This window comes from Xiphophorus maculatus, chromosome 9 (assembly GCF_002775205.1).
Source record: "Xiphophorus maculatus strain JP 163 A chromosome 9, X_maculatus-5.0-male, whole genome shotgun sequence".
Classification (NCBI taxonomy): Eukaryota; Metazoa; Chordata; class Actinopteri; order Cyprinodontiformes; family Poeciliidae; genus Xiphophorus; species Xiphophorus maculatus.
In genome coordinates, this window is record NC_036451.1 from 25,129,750 (window position 1) to 25,155,417 (window position 25,668).

Here is a 25,668-nt window from a genome sequence, read left to right on the forward strand (position 1 = left end):
AACGTCTCATTTCACACGTTAGTTTATTTTTATAGGGACCATTGTTGATACACTTCAATATTTGTAACCTCAACCTATTTGCAACTTATCTGATTTTGTCGGTATGATCACGGAGGCAATCTGGTCGCATAAAAACAAAATGTGAACACTGTTGCAGAAGAACTAACGCTGCACAAGACGTGGTGGTGGCGGCGGCGGCATTATGCTGAAGGCATGCCTATCTTTTGCAGGGACAGGGAAACTGGTTATGAAACTGGTTATGGATGGAGCCGGACACCAGGAACATTGGTAAGAAAACCTGTCGGCATGACAACACAGAATATAAAGCCTGAACTACAATGGAACACTTTAGATCAGCATAAATTCAAGTGTTTCACTGGCCCAGTGTTTGTAAAACGTCTTTTTTTAAAACTTTTTATTCTTTTGCTACAACTGTACAATTATTTGCTAGTTCGTTTATCATATAAAATCTCATGAAAATACGTGGCAGTTTGTAGATGTGGCGTTACAAAATGTGCACAGGTTTTGATGTCGGGAGTGGATTTTTAAGCTTCTCTTATCGAAAATATGTTAAAAGAAACTCCATCCCAGTCCATCCCACAGTGACTGCTCTGTTCTCAGCCGGTGCGGGAGTGTGGGGCTGTGTTTGGGATGTGTGAGCGCCATGCAGTGTGACCCTGACCCCGCCCCGGGCCTGCACAGATAGGCTGTTTATTTTAGGGAGCCTCTGCACTCAATACCGCTGCTCTCACTTGTGGATAAAAACAGCTGCCTTGTTTTGTTTCTTGACAGCACGGGGGCGCACCGCAGCGCAAACTCGCCACACAAGTCTTCAGTCTTCTTCACCGAACCGAACCGCTTGTCAAACAGGAGACAAAACACAGAGGAGCTGCCCTGGAAACGCGCTATGGCCTTTTAAAATCAAGAGTCGGGTGCAGAGGTTCGATTGAAGGCAGATTGTCCTCGAATTCAGACAAATTCAAATATGTTTACGCACCCACGCCAGCTGTGTTTCAATGGACAGTACAATCCCATTGAATTTTGATATTTGTAAAATAAATGTGGTTAATGGAACCACGGCAATTTTGAAAAACGTCTTGTTTTCCATAAAAACCTTTGTCGATAGGATAAGGTGGGTTTATTTGGACGTATCAAAATTGGTTTACTTCACAACAGAAACGCTTTTCCACATCACTCGAGTCACGTGATCGGCTACGGCTGAACTGAAAATTGCAATCAATGTCTTGTATCTGCAATGTTCAATGTGTCCCTAAAACAGACACACAGGCATCGATGAGTGTGAAATGCCAAGAGCTGGACAGAGTGAATGCAGAAAATGAGACGCCAAGACAACTGGGCTTTGAAGGGACCAATTTCTCTGACTACTTTCAATTTGACAGTAATTGGCAGAGAGCGTCAACAGAAAGTCCAGAAAGTGAAAAAGTATAATGATTCAGTAAGAGTTGAAGCGGGACGTGTCTTCAAGAAGAAAGGCACTCTCAAAAATTGGGTTTGACACGCTCCTTAAATCAACTGAAAACGTCAGGTTCTTCGTCAGGGCCTCCTCTCGGAGGTTTGGATAGTCGAACCTCGGATTCAGGAAGAGTGGTGTGCTTTTCGTCCTGGACCAGCTCTACACCCTCAGCAGGATCCTGGAGGGGTGTGTGGGAGTTTGCCCAACCGGTCTACAAGTTTTGTGGACTTGGAGAAGGAGTTCGACCGTGTCCCTCGGGGAGCACAGTGGGGGTTCTCTGGGAGTATGGGGTACCGGGTCCTTTGATACGGGCTGTTAGGTCCCTGTATGACCGGTGTCAGAGTCTGGTCCGCATTGCCGGCAGTAAGTCGGGCTCGTTTCAACCTCAAAGACCTGGAGCTCATCACCAAAGATAAATCATCAAAATACCAGTAGAAGAGCGTGAAAATCTGCTCAGAAATCGTCTTTATTGGCATTAAATTCTGTAAAGTCAATAAGAGTTTAACCACTGACTATGGAGAAGAGATAAATCTTTTTTGCATAAAGATTTTTAACAACTTTTAAATACATTTTTTGGTTGTTCTTTGAAGATAAATACTCCTTTTCCATTGTTTTCTAAGAGTTCCCCGTCTCATTTCAATGGGAAACGATCGAATAAGAAGCTTGTTGCAAGTAAATGATGTTTGACTGTAACTATACTCTTCATGTGCTTGTGATTTAACTACATGGAAATATGAAATCATGAAATAAACTTAGGCACAAACTTTTTAAGTCAATAAAGCTCAGTTAGTAAGTATAACACAATTTATTATTGACCAATAATCCAAAGAATAAGCCTAAAAACATTTGGACATGTCTGCAAAGACTCACTTTAAGTTATATCTGTGAATTTGGCTTTGACCAGAAAAAAGTAATACATTTTTATGATTTTGGGGTTGCTTTTTTGTTGTTTTTTTTAAAATGATGTTTGGAAATTTTTTGCAATAAGCTCATGTGTCCCCACCTCCTCCACAAAACATTCCTGTTGGTGTAGATAATCCACATGCACTCTCTGGAATTTTAACGGGGATTGTTTCTTTTGTGAGGAACCTATTGAAGTGAAAACTTTTGGCCACGACAGCCACAGTTGGATGGTTGGATCCCACTGTGGGCCAGTGAGAACATATGGCTCTGGCTCTTTCTGGTTTGGTTCATGGGGTCATTAAAGTTTAATTGAATTTTGGTCACATTCACCAAACCAAAGAGAATGTTAGTCAGCTGGCTTAACCCTCCAGGAATATGTACAGGGAATAAATTTCCACCCGACGAATCTTCATCATACAAAGTGGTTTAAATTATAACAACACACACCTTCATTTTCTTCTTGGTAGATATTCTTTATTTGAAACGAATTAATAAGACAGGACTACATGTACGTATGCACATCTATACATGCATTCATACATGTAAAACACACAAGGATACAAAAGCAGTGTTTTGCAATTTAGGAATCAGTCATTTAAAATAGTTTAGAAAATATTTCGAAAAGGAGAGAGAAGGAGGAAGAAGTACACACTTTTAAAAAAAATTCCCACTCTTTTATACTATTATTATTCCAAAATGCACCTAAAATAGATGCTGTAGAATTAGTAATACTTTAACTTACTACATACAAAATAGCCTTGTCAATAAACGTCTACTGTACCCGATCTTACATAGAAAAGATAACTTTATGCAATTTTTATCCTACCTATCTAGTAATATCCCATATATTTTACTCCATCTTCCATATAGCTATTTGGAAGTATTTTTTAGACCTTTTTTTTGAATATATTTATGTTTGTACACTGCTTCATTTCTTGAGTCATGCTGTCACTCCACAGGTCGACTTACTACGCCTTTAGTAACAGAAGGTACTTTTATTCAATATTTCTGATATATTCAAGCGTTTTCTTTGAGAGCCGCTGGGGAAAAAAAAGTTGGCAAATAATAATAATAAAAAAATTATCTTCAAAATTATTCATTTTTTTCCTAGCGGCTCACCAAAAGTTGATGACTGATTTAAAAAAAAACAAATAAATCGTTCATACCCCTGGAAGATTTAGATTTCAAATCGTTTTATTCTCACAAAAAGTTTGTTCCTGAAAGGAAGAGAAACAGGCGCAGTGTTCTCCTCCTTCCCCCGCCCTCTTTTATTCATTTTATGTAAAAAATTTAAAAAAAATCACATAATGTAAATTATCCACACACTTTTGAATAATATGGAAAACGCCACCTTCTAGATTAAAAGATTTCCTTCAGTGATGACCTTTGAGGTGGTGAAGATTTTTTGTCCCACAAAACTTTTGCATGGCTCATGCAAAAACACAAAATCTTACCAAGTACTTTTGGTCTGGTTACTAGTGCAGATGTCTTAGTATATTTGAAATAAGACAAGACTTACAAGGAGCTTTCCATCAAGATATAGGAACTTGTTTTAAGTAAATAAGTAAATAATTCCGTAATATTCATTACAAAAAAAAAAAGTACAAGCAGTACAAACGTTATAAATGAAATGATGTGCCAGTGGAACTAGCGTTTATCTTCCTGAGAAATTACTTGCAAGTTAGTTTTGGCAAATTCCAAGTGTACTAAGATATTTTCACTAGAAACTAGACAAAAAAATACTTGGCAGTATTTTTTGCTCTTGCAGCGCAGTCCATCCATTCTAGCATGAAGAATGTGGAAACATCCACGTTAGCCTCCGGCGTTCTTATCTTAGGCTCGTCTTAGTTTTTATGTAAATATGCACCAGAAAAAGTGGTCAAATAAAAAGCCCGCCCAAGTTAGCCACTCATTTTGGTCACACTCTTAAAAAACCATAAATAAAGACCCACGACGCGGCCAAAACTAAACTACACTTAAAGAGAGCGTATAAAACCCAGCCATGGGTAGCTGCTTTTTCACTGTAAGTGCAGCACAAAGTGATGAATCCAGCGGCGTCTGCATCACGACCTCGCCTTTAGACCAAAAGCCACCTTATGCCGACGTGTGAAGGCAGCACATACAGAAGCGGCTGACCGTGGCGGGACTCGACGCAAACACAAGCGGGAGTAAAGACGCACCAGCCGCCCGCAGCAGGGCGTTGGGGTGTGGCCGCCACAGTGATTTTGGAGTCAGGTTTCTACAGCTAATGATTCAGATTCGCTCGTGTGTAGTGCAAGAAAAGCAAACCTCTGAAAGATTTTCTGTTGACCTCAATCAATATATGATGGGGATTTTCAGGAACTAGAAGCCAGTTGTTTTTGTTTTTGTTTGTTGTTTTTTTTTCACCAGAAGAGAGTTGCGGATTTGTGTTTGTGCAACCAACTTGGCTTCCTCCTGCGTTCTCAGTAAGAAGGTGTTGGATTATAGAAGGTGGTTAAGAATAACAGCCCCCTCCTGCCCCCCCACCAATACCACCTTCTAGATGAGTGGGGCAAACAAACAAAAAAACACAAAAAGTGCGTGACGTGGGAAGGCGGCCAAAGGTTGGTGGGAACAAGAGGTGCGTAAGCTGAGCTCGGGGGCCTTACTGGTTCTCAGGCTTCCCTTTGCTTTTCTTTATTTTCACTGCTTGCAGTGAACCTCCAGACAAAAGCATCATTATTGCTCTTGGATTCCTTTCCGGTGACTTCTCGGGTTTGACGCGGCGCTGAGGAAATCAGGCTGTTTACGGGCAGCGACGGAAGAAGCTAAATGGATCTGCAACGCGTTAGCCAAGCGTTGATGGTTAGCCACACATCCCCGGCTTGGTATTTTCTCTCTCATTAGCGAGGATGGGGCTTTTCGTTCGCATTGCCTGGAAGGCCAGAGATATCTTTGTTCTGTTTGTGACGGCTGTTAGGTTTGTTCATCCATTTTACTGAGAGCTCAGCATGTGTCAACATGTGCCTCTTCCTGTTGTGTGTTTCTAACCTGGGATCCAGAGATTAGTCGCACTCTGAGGTTTTCTCATGATATAGAAAGGGCCTCACAAGGTTAGGATCCATGCTCAAGTTACACACACACACACACACACACACACACACACACACGCCCACACACACACGACCGTTTCTCAAAGCTGGCCTCCCTGACATGTGGAAGGGAAGATCTCAGTTTCTAACAGTATTTCAATCGATCGTAGCTAGAAGGTGCAAGAATTTCTTAACGTCAAGTCTAAGTATTGATCCTCAGCCAGAAGTGATGAAATGCAATCCTCACTCCACCAAAAGAAAAACACCAAAATAGCCCTTTAATTTGGTGCTGCGTCCAAAAATTCAAATTAGACATCAGCCTTGGTTTCACTAGCCTTCGTCAACTGGAATATTTCTTTCAGTGTTTACGTCGTGCACAACACTGGGTCGGACTTTTTAACCAGTGAGAGCACGCTGGTTCGAGGCGGCCCCTCAGGCAGGGCCACCCTGGTTGTTTGGCCCTTATCGACTGTATCAGAAACTGCAGCTGTTTATCACACAGAAAAGATCTGTGCAAGTTCATTTCCACTAGGAGACAAAGAATTGGTTTTAATTTTTATGTTTTTGACACAAGAAACTAAGTCGTTGCTGTTGTTGTTTTCATGCATAAGCTGTCAATAAAAATAAAGGGGAGAAAATGATATGTGGGTCAGAAAATCATACGGATGGACTGAGAGCGGGTCCAAGGGTTAGTTTGTAAAATAGGTTAGTTTGGTTTAACCTATTTTACAGGTTAAAGCAAACTAACCTGCAAAGTAGAGGCTCTCACCCATCAGGTAATGAGTTCTCTTCCCAAAACGTGATCTCTGTGATGTGAATAAAAAGGTTTGAACTTATTTCTAGTTTTTGTTTGTAAAGATTACTGAAACCTAGGTATCATTTTTCTACTGTGCACAAAGTGTGGGAATCCTTTTATTAGGCACTTTAGCTGCATGCTTGACTTGGTGCATAATTAAAGTTTAACTTACTATTGCTTATTTTTGTATCTGTGTGATGTGCTTCCATACGCAGATGTTCCCACTGCCATTCTATTATATCATTCTAAATGTTAATAATTTCATTTTGCCAGTGACCTCTCTTCTTCATTATAAAGCTTCTTTATTTTTTTTTTAGTATTTTCAAACTTTGGAGTGAGAGAAGTGAGAATAATCAATCCGCTCCGTCTCAGAGCTAATGCACCAGAGTGAAATGAAAGAAGCACAAAACGTTTTACAGTCGTAAAATTGGACAAACAAAACCCCATTAAAGACTGCAGGACGTTCGGAGGGCTTTTAAAGAGCGGCATAAATAGGCCGACAATTACAACCTCTTACATAACCAGGATCCGTCCTTCTCGGACTTGGACGTCCTGGACTTTGTCTTTCTGATGTCAACACATAAAAACGATTAAAGGAAACTGTACGTTCTGGCTAGCCCTTCATGTATCGCCTCGTCTTTGCAGCAGAGAGCCAGAGCCTCTGCAGGTGTTTTTGAAAGAAACGTGCAATGGAAAAGTACCCGGCTGCCAGAAAAGGCCGCGGCCGGCTCCTTATCTCTCTGCCCGGCCTTGGTTGTAACAAAGGGGAGACTAGGACAGATAAGGCAGCTTGAAACTTGCTCACTTCTCCAGCTGTGCTCGTCCACAGACGCAGAGACACATTTATCTTGTCTGGGATTCACGGACAAATGTAGACGAGAAAATTCGACACTTGGCAAAAGAGGCTCCAGTTAAACACTGCAGCAGAGCGCAGATTCACATAGCAAATCCACCTTTACCCACTTTTATTTACAGCTCAAATGCTCAGGAGGAGAACAGACCTTTTTTATAATTAGTTTAGCACAGATGGAGGATGCATTTTCACTTAAGTAAGTTAGACATTTAGCTTGCTTCCTTTCTTTCCGTAGGTTAATCAGAAATGGGGATTTATGCCTCAGAGAGCCGTATGAAAGCCCGACTAATGATCAAATTTATTTATCTGTAGGAAGCCATGATAACTCTTTTAGTGCATGAAATAATTACTTGAGAATCAGCAATTAGATTGTGTCAATTATTTGTCTTTCCTGGCAAATATTACAATTTGCTTGATGTCTTTTGCAATCAGAAAAGTACATCTTCCAGATGCACTTCTGGCCCAGGCTGGGTATTTTTTTTCTTTTCAAGTCATCATCCCTTAAAATCAGAAGTCCCGCTGTTGTATTTAGAGCTCGGCTTACTATAGGCACTCACGTGACTGCAGTGCGGACAACTCAAATGATGACATGCAGTGATTTAAAGTCAACCTTCAGTTTCTATTTTTAATCTTTTTTTTTTTTTTTACGTAAAAATACAGTGATTACTTCCTTCTTTGGTTCTGTGGATGAATATCTTGTGAAAAGTATTAAAAATTTTAAAAAGGTTTTTTGTGACAGTATATTATGATACAGATCATTTGTGAATAGATTGATCTCCTCCAACTCCTTTTGAGCTGCTATTGCCGACTGAAGAAATGTGCTGCTCCTGACCAAAAACAACCAATCAGAGTCAAGAGGAGGGTCTTAGCGCTGTCAATCAACCTTGTCAACACACTGTTAAATGCGCTATTCGCAGAAAAACAACTTATTGCTACAGAAAAGATGTTTATCTGCCGTCATCGGCAGATAAACGTTCAAGCTAGCTAGCTTGAACGTTCTTTCATTCACGTTTGAGAAATCGTTTGGTCTCCTGTGGCAACCGTTCAGCTGCGCAAAACGCCTGGGGGACCAAGCACCGCCTTTGAGGCAAAGCTCCTCCTTGGAGCTGCAGTTTCCAACTTTTTGAGCTGCTTCTCAGTGGAACACTGGTAAAAAAAAATATTGTTAAAGAGTTAATAGCAGAGCGCTGTTGTGACAGAGACCCAATTTCAAGGCGTTAAAACAGGAAGTAAAGGCATGGCATTTTTTTTTTATAACAACTGAAGGTAACATAGTTACTTGATTGTGCTATAAAATGGCACTATGTACCTAGAAAACACATAATACTGACCCTTCAAGACCCATTTATATTGTTTCATCTGACAGCTTCCTTGTTTTGGGTGCATTTCCTGTCACTCAGTGCAACAGTTCATTAGTGTGTTCAAAGCTCTACAGATTTATTTGGATAATTAGACAGTTGTTGGTGTTGTTTTAGGAAAGCTAACTAGGTGGTAATTTCATCTTTTTTTTTTTTTTTTTTGTAACATCAAGAACTCCTGTCCTGGTATAGTTAGGATCCTGTAGATAATTGGTGACAAGCTTAGCTCAGCTATTTTTCCTTCATGCTTAAACAGCTGACTACAGCTATCAGGCTCTGAGGTGATGACGGGGTTAAATGGATGAAAACGAGGAAAAACAAAGCAGCTCTAAAGTGTATCTGTAACACCATCACAGATTATATCCAACATTTAAGCAACCAGCCATGGGAACCAGACAAAGTCGAGGGTTAGTGTTTCATTTGCTCTGGCAGACCAGGACTGGCCTCCCTCCAGTTCAAACAGGTTTCCTCCCAGCTTCAGTCAGGACGGCCAATCACGGCTGCGGGTTTGGTACGGTAAGAGTTTGCCAGTGAGTTGCGGCGCTCAACGCTACGTCACGCATCGTGGGTTTGATGGGTTGCAGGTCTGTCCAATTGTGTCCAGACAAAACCCAGAACACCTGTTTGACATCACAACAGCTGAGATGTAGTATAAACTCCTGAGAGGAAGTGATGTGGAGAAAGGCCAAAGAGGATGCAAACTTCACCCTGCCTTCCTAAAGACAAGCAATTGGGAAAAAAAACATATTAACTCCCATAAGGAATCCAGTTTTTCAAATCGTTATCAGAGGGGAAGTAACACTTCAAAAAGGTGTTAAATATTTAACTTATGTAGAACAAAGATGGTTTTTGTTACAGTGCAACAGAATCACATAAATTACGATTATAATTAAGAATATGACTCAGGTTAACCTGTACCAAATATTCTAAAGAGTGGAAGCTTAGGATTTTTTATTTTATGTTTGGAGACTATCGATGTCTATCAATACTTTTGTTTCCATTACAAATGTGTACAAAACTTTGTTGATATTCCGCTAATGTTGAAATAACATTGCATTAAATAACAAATATTGTTAAAACCACATGTGAATACCTTTTTGATAAGTCATAAACAAACATCCCGTTCCATCCTCCTCCTACCACTTCCTGTCATCCTCTTTGTCGTTTCCGCCAGTAGTAACATCTGGTTGTTGATCGTGTGGCTTGTGTGATGCAAAAAAAGTGTTTCCAAAATTTGTTGTTCCAAAATAACATGCTTTAAGTCAAATAATCCTTAACAAACTTGAAGTATGTTTCTGATTAGTCTGGCCTCACGTGTGTTATAATTTTATATATTGAGTATGTTTATTTTTCACAAGGGATTCTCAATGAAAAGTATACAAATTTTAGATCTATGTTCACAATTCAAGCTTTTGTGGAAGGTCCTAAGCAATCTTAGTTTGTCTATGTCTTGGGCCGTCTCTGGTTAGCCTACACCAATCACAGGTGACCTTTTAAGCATTCCCCAGCCAATGAGAAAATGGCAGCCTTAACCAATCACTAAAGCTGCATTTAATCTTGGCCAGGGGTGTCAAACTCCAGTCCTCAAGGGCCACTGCCCTGCAACTTTTAGATGTGCCTCTGCTGCACCACACCTGAATAGAATAATTAGGTTATTAGCAGGACTCTGGAGAACTGAGGAGGTATAAGGAGGAGGTAATTAAGCCATTTCATTCCTGTGTTTTGTACCTGTGGCACATCTAAAAACAGCAGGACAGCGGCCCTCGAAGACTGGAGTTTGACACTTGTGATCTAGGCTAAAACAAACTTTTAAGGGTTGTGTCCACATCCAATGTACTTTCATACATGTAATCATGTTACATGTATGAGATATACATGTAAAAAAAAGCCCAGCTTTACCTTCAAACAGTTTTACGATAATAAGCATTCCGTATTCAACCACAATGTGATTATTTGGGGATTATTTAAATCAAAATGAGATAAAAACAAAGGTTGACTGTCCTAATCTTCAATTATGTCTAATAACAAAGTCCAATCCGGGTGCAGATGACTTTAAAGAGACAGAAGGATGCAACAAAAGTTTGGAATGTCAGAAAATCCTCATCATTTTAAGAGATTCATCCAACATATGCTTTCGCTTGTTTAAATAACGCAATCTAACAAGTTGACTGAAATGATCAGAAGAGCGGTCTTTGGAGTGCTTGAAAACGGCTTCATATTTAGCACATGAATGTCCAACAAACTTGTTTTCCCTCTTCCCTTCAGAGCCAGTGTCTGTCTGAGAAAGTTTGAATCTGTGTGGAGGCGCTGAAATGAGTGAGCGCTATCTGCTAAAGCCAGAGCATTCTGCAGCGCCTCCTTCAAGGTCAGGGGAAGAGGGATGAACGCGAATGCACAAAATACATTCAGGTTTATGGCTATAACATGGCAACTTGAACGATTTTCAACGCTTTATCCTGTTAAAGGGCAGAAACGAATTTTTATTGAAATCGAGATATTAAAAGGAGGCTTGGGGCGCAGTGAGGGGGAAGATCTTGGAAACACCTACAGCGTGAAAAGACTGCCACGTTTACTCTCTGCATAGACAGATGGTTTCACATCTCTTTATTGTAAAATCTCCACCCAAACCAGTCCAATTATTATGTGTGTGTATTCATTAGGTCTGCTAATAACTCAGCAAAGAGACTAGGCAAGCACTATATCACCATACTCACCTTTATCTGGCTGTAGCCTTGGTGATGAAGAGACTTGTTCCTTGTTCAGAGGGCAAGTAGTTTTGTCTCTTTGCCCCCTGAAACTCAAAAAACATTTGTTTTATTAGCATTTGCATGACTTAATGCAAATGTTAATTAAACTTCTGTTTGTAAAATCATATTCCCAATAAATGTTTAAGTATTCAGCCTTTGTCGACAATGTTGATGACAGAAACTGAAAGATGATGAAACAAGACTCAAATCTGAAGTCATCTGCTTTCACACTGAAAAACATCTTATTTGCATGTCCAGACAGTGAAGTATCCCTCTTCCCCAAATGTTGTTCATGCTGTAAAAAAAAAAGAAGAAATGATAAAGGCTGCCAAATACAGGTGAAGTTGTATCAAATTTATGTTTTTATGTACTTTGACTGAATATGATTGTACTGAAAGGCAACCGGGTATGAAAAACCTTTGTTCTATTAATGAAAAAAAGCATGCAGCAGGCAAAATTAAAAAGGCTTTTTGCCTCTGAACCACCTTAGCTTGAAGCAAGTGTGAAAACCATTAACCCTCTATGGCATGACTTTTTATTTTTGTGGAGAAGAAATATTTTCCTGCATTCTTTGGGAGCTTGGTGGTCCCTAATTACATGTCAATCATAAAATCGGACTCTGACACCTCCTGGAACCAGATTTGGGTTTGTTGCCTCAGGGTAACATTGGTCTAGAACACCAAGATTGTCTACACTGATTATGAGAAATGAAATACAAATCAAACAAAAACTATATTCATAAAAGAACTATTTTTTGGACAAAAATATGTCAAAAATCATGCCCCCCCAAGAAATAAAATAAAGGAGCAATGTGAGGTACAGCTATGTGGTTTGTTGCCTGAGGGCAACGCCATGCCATAGAGGGTTAATGGGCTGCTTGTTTTCTTGGTCTATCCACCCATCTATAGGTTGAGGTTGGTGGTGACGGCACTTAAGGATTACCCTAACGCACCATTCATGTAAAAATTTCCATGGAAAATAAATTACACACGTGTTCTGTTGTTGGATTATGGAAATTTTTAAATGTGAAGCTCCTATTTAGTGAAAATATTTGAATATAGGACATGTCTATAATTTACTACCGTGTCCTACATTCATTCTATGACTGAAAAATATGTTTTTATAGGAATTCTTGTATCCAGAAGTTAAAAGTTTTAATTATTTATTTTTTCAAATTTAAAGACGAAAATCTAAGTAATAAAGGTCACAACCGTCCGGATGTTTTCTCCTTGAGAGGACAGTTGGCGCCCTCTTGTGGTGGATAAGGTTCATCGCTTACTTCCGCTTCTGACTACGCAAAATCCGGCTGTGCAGCAGCCATTTTGTCTGTTCGGGCAAGTCTACCCTGGCTGTTGCGAACTGCAGTTCCACCTTAGCAAACAAATTAAAATGTTGCTGTTTTGGCGTGTTTGTTTCACCTAAACTATACTCTAGGTCTATAATAAAAATCATACTTCTCTGCCGAGGACTGAGGAGGCCTCTCTAATTCAAGAAAAGACCGCATTTCAGCGGGGAAACACGCGGATAAGCCGAGCCATGTCGTGTGAAGAAAGCTACTTGGCTATCCTACGCTATCTGACAGATGAACGGGAACCTTATGCACCGGGGACCTCCGGTAATACCAAGAGGAAAATACGGAAAGCGGCGGCCTGCTACGTGGTGAGGAACGGGACTCTGTTTTACCAGCGACGGCAGAAAGGCCAGAATGATTTCACCGAGCTGGAGGTGGTGCTGCAGGACTGCCGGAGGAGGGAACTTATCAACCAGGCGCACATTATAGAGGGAGGGGAGCACCTCAACCAGCAGCTCACCTGGGAAATTATCTCTCAGAAGTACTGGTGGAGAGGTAAGACCCCGGGGCGAGCCGTTCCCAGCAAACCGTCTGTCTTTATACCGAGGGGCTAATTTAGTCCATTTAAACGTTGTCAGAAACAAACGGAAACCAGTTAGCTGCTGACCCAAACACTCAGCTGCTCTCTGCTGCCAACTAGCGGCGAACTGGCGAAAGGATCATTTCGCTGGATCAGAAATGTTTCCCAAGTATATTTTTAATTCCTCAGGGGCGTAGCCAAGGGGTGCCCGGGGTCACTAGGCTAGATTTTACACAACCAGTCCTGAAGCTCTTTAAAGCGTCTTTCACAAAACATTTCCATCTTCCTCTGGGCATTCATAAATCCAAAGAGGATACAGCGATGACAACACACGTCCACACAACTCTTAAAATCTACCCATCTTTTCCGCACAATAATTTCAGACAAAGTCCATGTAGACATCTTGTTTGTAGCAGAACGAAGGCTTTTAAATTTAAAACGTAAATTTCATTCTGCTTTTGGTCCAAGATGTTTTCTGAGTCTTGTTTATGTTTGTTAATCCTGCTGCTGGCTGGATTAATCATCGGCACAACACTAGTGATGTTGTGTGGGTTCTGATCCACAAAGCTGGATGTGAGCATGTTGCATTTCAAATGCAAGAAATAAATAGGACTGAAACTATTAATACTAATAATAATGATTATTTTTTGTAATCTTTCTGTTATTGTGACGATTAATTGGCTCAAAAAAAAGGGTCACATTCTGCTGACTTTTGTTATTTAATCCCTTTTTATACAATATTCAAAATACAGTAAGATATGCAAATAAATAAATAATTAAATTCCGTTTGAAAATAAAAAAAGTAAAACATTTTATTGCCTAAAATGCAACTAAGTAGCTTTCTCAGTGAAAGCTTGATCATTTGTAGCAAAAGATGCGACAGCTAAAAAAAAAATCCTTTAAACATCAACATGTGAAATATTCAGCATTTCTGTATGACTGATCATCAATAAAGTCTAGGGTCTGATCTGTTGATTATTTTAATCAGTTGGTTTAACTGATTAATAAATGGATAGCAAAAGGTGCTTAGTAGATTTTTTTATACATACAACTTTAAAAAGTTGAAGCTAAAATTGGGCCTCTTGAACATTTTTATCTTGCGTGCAAAATGTATTTATTTTTACAAAGAGTTCGGCTTAATTACTGCTCTGAATATGTTCTTTTTTTTTAGTCCAGTTAAAAAAAAGTCATTAATTGAATTACTAAATCAGTCGACGCTTATTTAAAAAATGGATTCATCACGATTAATCATTTCAGCATTTCAAATACTGAAACTAATATACTAATATTACATCAGGTCGAAGCTGTCCTCTAATCATGACCGACATGCGACTTTGTGTCACAAAAGTTACACAAACAGTTAAGAGTGGATTCATTTAAGATTTTTCTTTTTTTCTACTATTATACAGTGCAGAAATCTAAAATATTTTGTTAACGGACGCGTCATATGTTCATGCGCGATATAAACATAATGGGGCCTTCTCCTCCTCCTCCAGGGATCCTGAAGAACGTGAAAGACCACATCAGAGAATGCGCCCAGTGTCAGAGCAAGCGCAGCGCGGACGACGGCTCTGGGCCCCGGCCGTTCTCAAGGCAAGGGAGGCGGAAGTTCGGGCCCCTGGAGGACGAGGACGACGAGGAGGAGGAGGACGGAGAGGACATTTTCTTCTCGGCAGACCTGTCCTCCCAGAGACCCAAGTTAGCCAAGGGGACGACTAAACACGAAGTGGTTTACGTACGTGGCCGCGGCTGTGTGTGTCAGAAACGCGAGTCTGTGGCGCTTCCAGCCGCTTTTCAGCAGTTTGCTCTGCAATCGTTTTTGTTTTCAGGTGAACAGCAAAGGAGAGGTGAACCAGTTCCTGCCCAAACACAGCCAGACCATGCTGGACAAACTGAACCAGCAGCGCATCAGCAACCAGTTCTGTGACATCACGCTGCTGATCGAAGGGGAGGAGCACCGCGCCCACAAGGCCGTGCTGGCCGCCTGCAGCGAGTACTTCAACGAGCTCTTCTTCGAGAAGGGCGCCGTGACGACGCACGAGGCCGTGGTGGACCTCTCTGGTGAGCGCTCTGCTGCTCTCGCCCACGTTACACACACACACACACACACACACACACACACACACACACACACACACACGTAGTAGTGGGATGGGATTTCAGTGTTTTCCTGTTCTTAGTAGAACAGCCCGAAAAGTATGTGATGAAACACATACTTTATCCCTTTTTCTGAATGTTGTTTCCATCCTTCATTTTTTCATCTCTTCCTGTCTTTCCTTTCTTTCTCCTTATTTCACATTCCCTCCCTCCCTCCCTCCCTCCCTCCCTCCCTCCCTCCCTCCCTCCCTCCCTCCCTCCCTCCCTCCCTCCCTCCCTCCCTCCCTCCCTCCCTCCCTCCCTCCCTCCCTCCCTCCCTCCCTCCCTCCCTCCCTCCCTCCCTGTTTTTCCTTCCATGCTGCTTTTTTCAAGTGTTTGTCGTTCCATTCTTCCTTTTTTCCACTTATTCTTCTTTCCTTCCTTTTTTTCCACACATGTCCTTCCTTCATTTCTTCCTTTGTTGCCTCACCCACTTTAGAAACTTCCACCCTAAATTTATGGTTCATCCTTTTAACTCTGGTAAGTTTCTGTGGAAATGTCTGCAAAGCAATTAAACTCCCTCTCCCTCTCTCTCATTCTCACACTTTCTTTCTTTCTCTCTTTCACTCTATCTCTCTCTCTCTACAGGTTTCGCTAAGTCCAGCTTCCTCCCGCTGCTGGACTTTGCATACACCTCTGTGCTGACCTTTAACTTCTGCGTGATGGCCGACATCGCCAACCTCGCCCGGCACCTGCTGATGACGGAGGTGCTGCAGATATGCGAGTCGGTGCACAAGCAGGTGGAGGAGCAGAAGCTGACGGTGTACCAGAAAGGAGACGTGCACACGGTGGTGGCGGGCGCCCTGGCCACCGACGACGCCAAGGTGGAGCCGGACGCCTACATGGTGACCATAGAGGACGACGGCAGCACCGTGGTAACACACGGCGCCTGCATCCAGCAGCCGGTGACGGTCCTGACCCACGCGGTGGCGGGAGACGGCGTAGAGGCCGGGCAGAGCGAGACCGTGGCGCTGATCGCTCACGGCGGGGAAGGGGAGCACGGCGACACCCTCACGCTCATATCGGGATGCGGCGAAGGACTGGAAGGTGAGACCATGACAGTGGTGACGCACAGCGGCCAGGCAGGCGCCAGCGAGTCGCTCGCCGTGGTGTCGGCCTGCCTGGCCATGGAGCAGCCGCAGGTGGTCGACGCCGGCGCCTTCGTCCTAGACGTGGACGCCGACAGACACGCTCCCTCAGAGGAAGTGGTGCTGGAGTCAGAGGCGGCCGCTCCGACCGAGGCTCAGAAAGAAGAGACACTTCCTGTCCCTCAGAAACGCAAGCGGGGCCGTCCACCCAAGGTGAAGCGGGAGGTGGAGGTGGAGGGGTGGATACCGCCGGAGGAGGATCCCGCAGAGGAAGAGCACGGCGACAAGCAGGAGGCGACCCCGGACGACCTCAGCGGCAGACGACTGCGGCAGCGCTACATGGCCGAGGGCGGCTACGCCCGGCTACACATGGGCCTGGAGGAGGAAGAGGAGGTCAAGAGTGTAACTCCGCCCCCTGCCACGCCCCCAAAGGTACAGCTGATGGTTTAGTCCAAGTTGTTTGACGGCCTGGGTGATATGGACTTAAAACTTTGTCTTAATATTTTGTGGTACCATTATGATAACGATAAGTGATAATAAAAACTACTAATTATTTCTTTTCTAGCTCACTGTACGTCTGTAGCAACCATTACCTCACTAACACAAAAACATCCCCATTAATAAAGTTCCTTGGGACGCCTGGCACATGAAAGAAAATTGTGATTATTTTCACAAAACTGCACCCAGTGACTGTTTTCCATTTTGAAAAAACGTCACGTCACAGGTGGGTCCGAGGAAGAGAGGGAGACCACCAAAGAGGCCGGTGGAGCCTGAGTTTGAGGGCGAGCCGGAAGCCGTCGTGGAGGAGAGCGCCGCGGAGAGCGTGACGGGCGGAGAGCTGCGACCTGACGAGGTGGCAGCGAAGGCGGTGGAACCAGAGGCGGAGGCCAAGCAGCAAGACGGCGCGCCGCAGAACGCCGGGAGCGAAGAGCACACCTGCTCCGAGTGCGGCATGTCCTTCCAGAGGCGCTACTCTCTCATCATGCACACGCTGAAACACGAGAAGGCCCGCGCTTACAAGTGCAGCGTGAGTGTTGATGAGAACAGATCCATCTCAGTAGATCAGAGATTGTTGATCACAAACAGAGGGACTTATTTCTGTTTATTTTAGATGATTATGTCTTTCAGATAATAAGTCTAAATGAACAGAGCCCAGGTTGCTCTGTTTGTTTGCATGGTTGGTCCTGCTGTCCCTCAATAAATCAAAGAGTCAGCAGACAGTCAGCCAACACAGGGATTTGGGCTGAAACCATTAATAGGATTAACTGTGATGAATCAGTTATGGAGATAATTGGAGTTTGTAGACTCAAAAAAGTCAATTTGCTTAAAAACACAACACACTGTTTCTTTTTTTGTACAAAATGGTACAAAAAATAATGTACAATTTTATTTAAGATAAAAAAAAAACAACCTTTTCCTCGTCTGTAAACATGTTCTATTCAAAACTCCTTATTTTGTAGCTGCAGATTCATTCTTGCTACAAATTAGGACTGTTGTAAAAGAATATTTTAGAAATCGAGTACGCTATAGATTATTTTTACAGTTAATTGAGTAATCAGATCTCTCTCTCTCTCTCCTCTTCCTACTGTTCGCTCTGAAACGGCAGAGAAGCTGTCACACTCCAAGCATCGCGGCAGACAATTTAACGATGCTTATTTGCATTGTTAAATGCAACATTTCATGTCATGCTGCTAGCACTTAGCAACAACTCATAGACGGAAGTGAGAGCGCTGCCCGCCACAATTAACGACCCGGCCGGAACACGGTGCGCTATGTCATAAAACATACGGTAGTTTAATGAAGCTTCCAGATACATTTTCCTCCAGGAATTTTCATAATCGCGGGACTCGAATCATTGGAGGAATCGTTTCAGCCCTACTACAAGTTGTCAAGCAGTCGCTAATGCTATTGCATTTTAGGCAGTAAAAGGAATTGGATTATTTATTTGTACCTTTACGCGTTTTTATTAAATGAAAAATCTGCAGATATTTTTTTATCCTATTAATCAATTAATTGTCAGAATAATCGATTACTGTGGTTTAATGATTGTATTATTACTACTTTTTTCTTAATGGGTAATTTTTGTATATTTGCATTTTTTTCCATCTAAATTTGATCAGAGTTTTAGTAAAATAATCATCAAAGCAGAACCTGGTCCTCCCAGCTTACTTCAGAATCCTTGTCCCAATTTCTGTTTTCCTTTCACTTAACTTTCCGACAACATATTTGGATACAGAGGTCTGAAAAAAAAAAAATCTGGATTTTTATTTATTGTGCTTCTCAATACAGCTTTTTGTTTTTTACATTTTCTTGTATTTCTATAAGATCTTGTGGTTTTTTTTTTTTTTTTTTGTCGTTCTCCAGCTCTGCAGTAAGGAGTTCCAGTACGCCGCCTCGCTCCAGGCTCACCTGGCCCGACACAAGCAGCAGAGAAGCCAGCGGGCGTCGTCCGTCCCCAAGGCCCTGGCGGAGCTGGGCCCCGCGGAGCGAGCAGAGAGCGAGCTGGACGACAAGGTGGCGGCGGCGGCGGCGTACACCCGCCGGGAGTTTGTGTGCGACATCTGCGGGAAGACGCTGCCGAAGCTGTACTCGCTGCGGATCCACATGCTGACCCACACGGGCGTGCGGCCGCACACCTGCAAGGTGTGCGGCAAGACGTTCGCCCACAAGCACAGCCTGAAGATGCACCGCGTGCTGCACGACGTCACCAAGCAGTTCCAGTGCGAGTACTGCAAGAAGACGTTCGTCAGCAAGAGGAGCATGGAGGAGCACACCAGCCTGCACACAGGTCACACACACACACACACACACACACAGTGTGGTTGTTAAAAAACTCTCTCCTCTGGGTGGGTTTAATCTGTGCTGGTCGCTCACACCTCACCACTGGATTGGTTTGAGTCATCAGTGTCACCCAAGGAACACTGCGGTGTATTTAGGAAGTATTAGGAAGTATTAGGAAGTATTACCCACAACCCGGATCAGATCACCATCATTTCTACATTCCTCACGAAACTAAACTAAAAGAAACAAATTGAGCCTCAACGTCTTCCTCTGGTTTATTCCTCTTCTTTTGAAATCCTTTAATCTCAGTTCAGTTGTGTAAAACACCTGGATGGGCCTAGCCCCAAGTTTCTGACATTCCACAACTAAAACCTCACTCAGCTCCTTCAGACTAGCCAGCAGCAATTAGCAAACACCTGGTGGACCTGCACGTCAGCTGAGCTCATTATAGGAGCTGAATGTTTTTACCGCAATAATTATTGAAACAATTTACCATCAGGTTTCCACAAGCCTGAACTAATGATGCTTTCAGCTTAACCTTTTATCTTCCTCTACTTCACTTGGCTTGGTTTTTCAAAATAAAGTACATTTTAACATATATTTAAAACCCTATAGGTTCACTCTGAAGGTGCTGTGCCTCTTTTATTTCACCGTGTCGGTGCGTCGCCATCACAGAGGAAACCATGAAAAGCTCAGCTCAAATTTCCCATTTTTAAAAGCCTCTCCTCTCCTCTCCTCTCCTTTCCTCTCCTTTACTCTATTCTATTAAATCCACAGGTGAGTCAAAGTACCTGTGCAACACCTGCGGTGCCACCTTCCACCGAGCCTCGGCTCTGAGCAAGCACTTGAAGAAGCACCAGCCCAGACCAGAAGTGCGTCCGTTCTCTTGTTCTCAGTGAGTGACCCGGCTGCCGTTGGCCCCTGTGACCCAAACACAGACGAGACAAAAACCATCCACTGACTCCCTCTCACTCTCCCCCTCCCTCCGCCCGCAGCTGTGAGAAGAGTTTCTACGAAGCGAAGGATCTCCAGCAGCACATGAACAAGCACATGGGCCTGAAACCCTTCCAGTGCCAGGTGTGTGGGAAGTGCTACAGCTGGAAGAAGGACTGGTACTCGCACGTCAAGTCCCACAGCGTGTCGGAGCCCTTCAAGTGAGGAAACACACACCGATTCCTCCTGATGGCCACACTGCCTGGCAGGAGCATTTTCAATGTTTTATTTAACAGAATTAACAAAATAGAAGGAAAATGATGCAAAACCCTTCACAGAAAGTTTAGCTTTGCCTTTTTTACTTTCATAGCCCAAAACCCGCCTCACTCCTTGCTCAGTCTTCACAGAGTTAAAGGCATTTCTACTAGGCGTTTAAGGAAATCTGTGATTTATTGGCACCGATCGGTAAGTTTGGGATACGCCGATCTTATCTACCTCAGTAAAGGCGTAAAAGTCAAGTCAGTCGTCTCCTGCTCTGCAGTGAGAGGCTTGACTCTTAGCTCCGCCCACCAGGTCATGTCTGAGCGTTTGCAGTTAACAAGAGTCGCCCCACTGTTGCCAACTCAGCGGCTCAGCGGTCAGTTCACCGCTGGTTCAGTTTACAGTAACAGAAATCCGCCTGAAATCCTTCGAAATGTTTAGATTTCACTTTGGCGTTTGGAAAGTGTTTGATATTCAAAATGCGTAGTTTTGTAGTTAAGAGCAATCTAACGCTTGAAAGAGTTATTAACAGTTAAAGCAGATAGTTTCAGACACAAAAGTTACAACAAATACCCTTCTACCCTAACTTTAAAAAAATGTTCTTGCCAAGTCTTCCTGGCATTTAATGAATTTAAATAATTTTGATACTTCTAATTGACCTAAAAATAAGAGACGTGTGAGAATTTAACTCCAGACGCGAGAAAAAAAATGTCATGAATATTTAACTCTGAGCTAATAGTATTAATATTGATAATTGAAATAAAGGTTATTTTATATTTTAAATATTAGTTATTGAAATTGGGGATTTATTTTGTTAAATAGATGTATTTCAGGTTTGCGAGAGAGAATGTAAAAAAACCACCATTAGACACTATTAATAAACATTAATAAATGACCCATATCGTAGTGAATTGATCTTTAGTTCATTTATTTTCATCTCCTAACGTCAAATACCTCGTAGAGCCACCAGAGGGAGCCATTTCTAACTCCTGACATGCAGCGCAGTGAAAAACTGCATTTTGGCTCATTTCAGCCCAAAACATAATTTCCTTCAATGTATAAAAACACTGATGTTGCCGTTTTACTCTTGTAATTGTTTATTTGTTTCTGTTATTTTTAGGATAATCTAATCTGCAGTCAGTAGAAGGTTTTATCATGATGGGATCTAATTCTCTCTAGATGCCGTTTTCAGGCAAAGCGTTCGACTTGTTCCTCTGATTTCAGGGTAAACAAAGTGATTCGGTTCGATTTGGTGCAACAAGGAAAAGCAAAGCGGCCGAGCGAACAGCTCTCATCTCACTGGTGTGTTTTTATTGAGCCCGACTTGCAGCTTCCTGAAACAACGAGGCTGAGAGCAACAGTGGGAAAAACCCCATCATTAACTCAGCAATAAGATACTGAAGGTTACCTTTGAAATATGTTTCTCTTCTAACATAAAGAACCAGTAAATGACAGGAAGAGTTAAAAACTATTAACTCATTATTTTCATCATCTTTAAATGTTTGATTGTGCAGCAGCCGTGCGCTACAACCATCACTTGCCAACAAGCAGCTGATTGCGAGGCATCAATGGAATCACTTCATCTTGCCGTTATCTGCTGTTAAAACAGAAATGATTTTGTTTTCCAAGTCTGGAAAATTGGAGCCAATGAAAAGAAACGTACAAGGATGAAAACTTTGTTAGGGGGATATGGCTGAAAGAATAAGGTATCAGATTCTTTTTTTTTTTTAAATCAAATCCAAATTATACAACAACGTTTTAGAGGCATTGTATATATATATATATATATATATATACAATATATATATGTATAGAAAATTTCTGTATAAAAATTTTCTGTTTAAAAATTTCCAACATTTTAAACTCAGAAATTTCCAAGATTTCTGAGATTTAAACCTGCTTAGCTTGCTGACATCACTCTGAACTATGGAAACCCTAAGGTCTCAGGTGGGAAAAAAAGTCAAAATTGATCAAAAATGAAGTTTTCAGAAACATTAATCAATTGAATCAATTTCTCGCCTAGCCATACTTTCAGTCCAAGTACGCTGAAATGTTGTTTTAGTCTCAAACGTTTAGTTCATACTCCCAGCCTGTTCCACTCTCACACCAACACATAGTGTCTCCACCTTTAGAACGGTCCAGTCAAAGTCTAGACCTAACCTCGGCAGTAATGTGGGGGCGCTCTCTGTCCGAGCCTACCAAGCACAGAGGCCGTGTTCTGAGAAGTCTGCAGGTCTCTGCTGATTGGCCTGCTGCAGTGATCGTGTCCGGGTCCTCAGGTGTAACGTGTGCGGGAAGGAGTTCTTCGAGAAGGCCCTGTTCAGGAGACACGTGAAGAAAGCCACGCACGGCAAGAAGGGCCGGGTGAAGCAGAACCTGGAGCGGGAGTGTCAGCAGTGTGGCAGGAAGTTCACTCAGCTCAGAGAGTACCGGCGCCACATCAACAACCACCAGGGTGAGCCGGCACAAACATGTTTCAGAGGACTTTTGGTCTGCTTTCTTTAGGAGCTTATTTCAAGATATTTGCAGTCCAAACTGGATCGAAATAATTTTCTGTTTTTGCAGTGGGACGTTAAGTGTTCTATATTCTTACTCTTTATTTGTTTAATTTTTCTAGGAGTGAAGCCGTTTGAATGTCTGACCTGCGGCGTGGCCTGGGCCGACGCCCGCTCTCTCAAACGCCACGTCCGGACTCACACGGGCGAGCGGCCGTACGTGTGCCCGATGTGCCAGGAGGCGCACATCGACGCGCGCACGCTGCGCAAGCACATGGCCAAGTACCACGTGGACAGCCTTCCGGGGAAGATCATGCTGGAGAAGGACACCCTGCAGTTCCACAACCAGGGCACCCAGGTGGAGCACGCCGTCAGCATCCTGGCCTCCGACCTGCCGCCCGAGCTCAGGCCCGCCCACCCGACCGCCGCCGAGGAGCTGGAGACGGTGCTGATCACCGAGGAGACGGTGGAGGCCGTGGAGGCGGTGCAGGCCGCGCAGGCCGCCAACGAAGGCTCGATGGCGACGCTGTCGGATCAGGGCATCATGCAGGTGGTGAACTACGTCCTGGCCCAGCAGGCCATGTCCGGGGTCAAGGAGGAGGCGTCAGAGGAGATTCACACCATGGAGGTGGAGGTGGCTCACGTAGCGGAGGTGGAGTAACGCTTCACCGAGCCAGGCTCTGGACTCGACTACAAACTTGAGCAGGTGTTTGTTCAGTTTGTATGACGTGTAAAAAAACCAATGAGATTCTGTTTAAAACAGATGCCTATTTTTCTGTGACTGTACATTAATGTAAAGTAATCTGTGTGTGCGACTGTGTGTTTTCTGTAAATGGCCTAACTCAAGCAAAACATGATCAGACAGCATAACCTGTATGAATCAGATTCTCAGGATAAATAAAAGTAGAAAAAAAAGTTTTTTTGTTTCGTTTTTAAATCCGAACCTTCAGCTGTGAAAGATTAAAGTCAGGGTGCCTACAATGACAAGATATTATGAACTTTATTTTGAACTTATAACAAAATACCCTTGATAAGTTTGCAAATATTTACAAAACATACAAAAAGCAAAGCATTTAATTCGTGGTTTCACTACTTTGATTTGAACTAATGCTCGCACCTGAGCAGCTTGAACGGCTGCGCAGGGTTACAACACTTGGCTCCTTTGTAAAGACTTTATATACAGAATTATATACAAACATTTGGATTGCTGGCACCTTATTTAATGAAAGAATACCAAAACATGTCTGTGGTAAAACAAATACTTGTGTTTGGCTTAAACAACTAAAATACATCAGTCATGTTAAAAACAAAAACACTGGGTCAAGAGCATTAGGCCTATATATGGCTACATCAAATGAATGACCATCTCAAAGAAACGTACTTCAAAAGCTGACTGAATAAGGTGGCGTAAAAACTACAGCTACAGTAGAAAACAAGCTGCTGCTCCTGTCAATTAATACTTCTTACAGAAGAAATGAAATGTTGACAATCCATTCCGCCTCCACAAATAAAAAAAAAACAAAACAAAACCACTAATTTACAGAACCAGAAGCAAAAACCCAGACAAGTCAGCAACATTGAAATACTCAGCATTTCTTAAGTGCTCTCAAGAAATTACACAATACAGCTGTGCTTATCACCAGTAATAAAAAAAAAAATACAAAATGAACATAAGTGCATTTCTGCAAAGAGATTTGTGGCCCTTTTTTTAAACGAAATGTTCCATTTTTTGTTGCCGTGAAATGATGAGCAATGAGGCTCTGGGAATCGAGAGAGAGAGAGAGCGCAGCGGCTCCTATTCCCCCTCCTCCTTGATGCGCTGCTGCTTGTTGCGGCGGGAATCCAGGTCAAAGGAGAAGTCGGACCACTCGTCGCGAGGCGGGAATGAGATAGTCTGGCGCAGGGTGAAACGTACGGCGTCTATGACGCGCTCGCCCCGCGCCTCGGAGGAGCCCACGCTGACGGTGGAGGCGCCGCTGGTGGTGCGCACTATGTGCGGCGGAGGGGAAAAGTCCATGGCCTGTCGGTGCTCCATGATGCCCTTCCAGATGATGTGCTGGAACTCGGCGGGGATCTTCAGCCTGGACAGGTCCTAATGGTCATTACACAGGGGGGAGGGGGGGAGGGGTTAGTATGCGCAGGCCGAGCCCCTCTCTTCTCTCTAACCCATCATATGACTCGTGTTGGATAGGCAAGGGCTCACCTCCAAGTTATAGTTCTCAATCTGGTACATGTTGGTTAGGCCTTGTGCTGTGAAGTAATCCAAGCAGCCTGCACAGCCCAGCCGTAGGAGGAAGCTGCAGGGGGACAAGCAGGAGACTGTTGGTCCGTTCTCATCACACCACCAGTGAAAACATTCAGCTGCAGCTTCCAGGTTAACGTTTTAACTCGCAGTGTGAGGTCAAAGCGTTTTGGGTTTTATTTGTCTTTTAAACCATTCTAAAGTGATGCTGTCAGCTAAAAAGAAAAATCTGATTACTCAATTTAACAGGTACAGCGTTCCTGCAATGGTAAAAGGCAAGCAAAAACCAAAGAAGCGGCATGGATGTGTGGCGACAAGCGTTGCTTAGATACCTGGAGATGCTGCTGTCCATGGGGTATGGAGGAGGGGGGGTACAGTGGGAGGAGGGCACCAGGGGCAGCTGTTGCTGCAGGGCGTGTGTGGGGCTCAGTGAGCTCATGTCAGCACTCATGGGGATGTGGGAGCCCATAATGGGGGTCACTGCAGAAACAAAGGGAGCTAACATGAGCCTTCATCTCACTGCTCTGGGTGGAAAGGTCAGCGGAAACAGGGGGGTGGGGGGGACACTGGGGGGGGCCGCTACTTCGCCAATGGCTTTTAGCCAATCAGTGAACACACCATACATATAACACCATCGTCACTACTTCCAACACTCTTTAGTGTGGAAGTAGTTCCTG

The 25,668-nt window shown here is 43.1% G+C and overlaps 2 protein-coding genes across 4 annotated transcripts in view; one reads left to right on the top strand and one right to left on the bottom strand.

Annotated features, from left to right (window-relative positions):
- Positions 1-12,504: 12,504 nt before the first annotated feature.
- On the top strand, positions 12,505-23,664 carry zbtb11 (zinc finger and BTB domain containing 11). Its single transcript, XM_005804459.2, has 10 exons — positions 12,505-13,030; positions 14,552-14,790; positions 14,885-15,116; positions 15,780-16,711; positions 17,004-17,306; positions 18,644-19,067; positions 19,838-19,955; positions 20,056-20,214; positions 22,534-22,709; positions 22,872-23,664. The coding sequence occupies exons 1-10, from the start codon at positions 12,721-12,723 to the stop codon at positions 23,408-23,410; spliced, it is 3,432 nt and encodes a 1,143-aa protein (XP_005804516.1). The 5' UTR covers positions 12,505-12,720; the 3' UTR covers positions 23,411-23,664.
- Positions 23,665-23,730: 66 nt separating this feature from the next.
- Positions 23,731-25,668, bottom strand: part of tp63 (tumor protein p63) — a 39,811-nt gene continuing 37,873 nt past the window's right edge. The window contains exons 12-14 of one of the 3 annotated variants that reach the window (XM_023339138.1): positions 25,324-25,471; positions 24,953-25,046; positions 23,731-24,841 (exon numbers count right to left, since the gene is read on the bottom strand). In XM_023339138.1, the coding sequence (XP_023194906.1) occupies positions 24,545-24,841; positions 24,953-25,046; positions 25,324-25,471 (539 nt within the window). In that variant the 3' untranslated portion in view covers positions 23,731-24,544. The remainder of the gene's footprint in view (positions 24,842-24,952; positions 25,047-25,323; positions 25,472-25,668) is intronic. The other 2 variants (XM_023339139.1, XM_023339140.1) reach the window with 2 other exon arrangements.